This window comes from Atta colombica, unplaced genomic scaffold, assembly GCF_001594045.1.
Source record: "Atta colombica isolate Treedump-2 unplaced genomic scaffold, Acol1.0 scaffold120, whole genome shotgun sequence".
NCBI classification, from domain to species: Eukaryota; Metazoa; Arthropoda; class Insecta; order Hymenoptera; family Formicidae; genus Atta; species Atta colombica.
In genome coordinates, this window is record NW_017259207.1 from 120146 (window position 1) to 122541 (window position 2396).

The 2396-nt window shown below is 28.7% G+C and overlaps 1 protein-coding gene across 1 annotated transcript in view; it reads left to right on the forward strand.

Annotated features, from left to right (window-relative positions):
* The window catches only part of LOC108694589, a 6264-nt gene that overhangs the window by 2854 nt on the left and 1014 nt on the right, over positions 1 to 2396 (forward strand). Inside the window, exons 2-3 of the mRNA XM_018204166.1 lie at positions 246 to 405; positions 469 to 893. Coding sequence (XP_018059655.1) covers positions 246 to 405; positions 469 to 883 — 575 coding nt within the window. The 3' untranslated portion in view covers positions 884 to 893. The remainder of the gene's footprint in view (positions 1 to 245; positions 406 to 468; positions 894 to 2396) is intronic.

Consider the following 2396-nt stretch of genomic DNA (forward strand, 5'->3'; position numbering starts at 1 on the left):
TGTATTACAAAACTTTTGTACTTATATCAAAACAAGTGTAAAATATTTTTACCGTGTAGAATCCTTTCATATTTTTCATTTTTTTTTAATGAAGAAATTAGGAAGCAAAATAAAAAATTTTTCAAAAATTTCCTAAATACATGAACATTATTATTATTATTATTTTGTTATTTTACATCTTAAAAGAAAATTATATATAGAATAATATATAAAAGAAAATTGTAACTGTTCATGATCATTTTTAGAAAAAAATTTACGCGGAAAATGGAGGAATATACGAGATTATTTTATGAAAGAGCTGAAACTTCAGAAATCGCACAAATCTGGACCTGCCGGACGAAAACGGAAGAAGTACATGTACTTCGATCGATTATTATTTCTCATGCCAACAGTGGAGAACAAAAGGTATTAACTGTTGTCAGAAGCGACAAACGATCGATAATAATACTAAATTTAACCCTGTTTTAGAATTCCCACAAGCATCAATCTTCCTTGCAAATCGGAAGAAAGCGAGGGTGAGGTGGACAATCCCGTAATCGAGGAGTACGATCCCCTTACACACGGCGGTGCCTCTATAACAGGTACCTCTATAACAGGTAGCCGCGAGTATCTTCAGACGGGTACACCCTCGTATAAGGTGTGCCCGCGTTATTCAAAACAGCTGTGCGAGACATCCTTCACGCCCTTCGACAACGAAATACATGACATACTCTCCTCGCACAGCAGTCAACGCGTTACCCTCGACGAGGATGATTACGACAAGATGTTTCTCCTTTCGTTGCTGCCAATCATCAGACAGGTACCGGAGGAGAAGAAGCTGGACGTTAGGATACAGATGCAGCAAGTTCTAGCTATGGCGCTTCGCCCGTCTGACAATAAATAAACTATTCAGCGTGCGTGATTTTTGTTTTTAGCAAGAGAAGATAATCAAAATGTACTCTGAATAGAAAAAGTTTTTGCAATGACTTATTTACATTATGAATATCTCGTAATTTAGCCTGTTTTAGCCTATTTTCTTGGAGAGATTAATTATCATTATACGTTCTAGTGGAAATTTTGAATGGAAATTATTAGTCTTAAGATTTTATTCTAAAATTTAATGAATATTCATACATAATACAGAAACTATTTCGTTTTACTGTGTCTTAACGTGTTTTTGCAAGGTTTACATTCGGCAAAGTACTTTGTTATTTTTTATTATGTAAGCATAATTGTAGATATAGCATGTTCACGTAATTAAGGTAATTGCACAAAAAATTTAAATTACATATGTAAATCTAATAAGAACGCTATGTTGAAATAACCACAATTATAAAATATTCTAGGATACTTAATATAAATTTTATACAAAGTAAATATAAATATAAATACTGCGTCTGTGATATATTAAGCTCTACTTGACAATCGAAGAAATGAGAACGTCATACGTATAATATGACACAATCTTATCATGATTAAAATAATTTAACTGAAATCAATTGAAATATATGCCGCACGTTTTATTCTGCAAGTTCCTATTTCCCAGCTTTGCATTGTATTTTATACTTCAAAAAAATGTCTCATGAATTTTAGGACGTCTTTATGATGTCTTATAAGACGTCTCAATATTCTCTAGGATATTTTATTATAAAATATTAAGATAGATAAATCTTGAGAAAGATAAATCTTGTACATATAACGATATTAAATATTAATAAATTACAAAACAACCAATAATGCACAATATGTAAATAATAGTACTGATTTTAAATTGGAGCGTAAATAACATCCTTATTATTGTTTATTTAAAATAAAAATATGTATATAGTTACAAAAATTCATGTTGAATTTGACATATTTCGCGTGTCCTAAATAGTGCACTCAAGTTTTTGTGCTAATTTAAAACAACATAAATATGTTAGACTAATGTAGCACAAACTTTACGTAAATGTTAACTCACAAAATGCAACATTTTTGACACAAACAAATTGTGAAAGAAATGTACAGTTTGTGTGGAAACAAATTGTGGAGAAATGTACAGTTTTAATCAAATTAACATTTATAATATGTAAAATTAAAAGATTTTATCCATTTATCTTAGAATTTATTAAAATTATATTATTTTTATATATTTGTTTATTTACTCATAAATTGTGTTATTTTAACACTAAGATATTAAATATTAATTTAATACAAAATATTCAGATAATAATTACATTACGTTAAACTAACTAACACTCGAGTATGTTAAAAAATCTAACACAAAAATTTTAATAAGTATCAGTTTTAACACTGTACATGAAAAAATTTTCGATTAAAAATAAATCAGACTTGCTCGGTTACTACAATTTTAGTTAAAATAAGAATTCTGGTTAATATAATATGTATACTGTCGAAAAATTACAATTTTTTCTGTG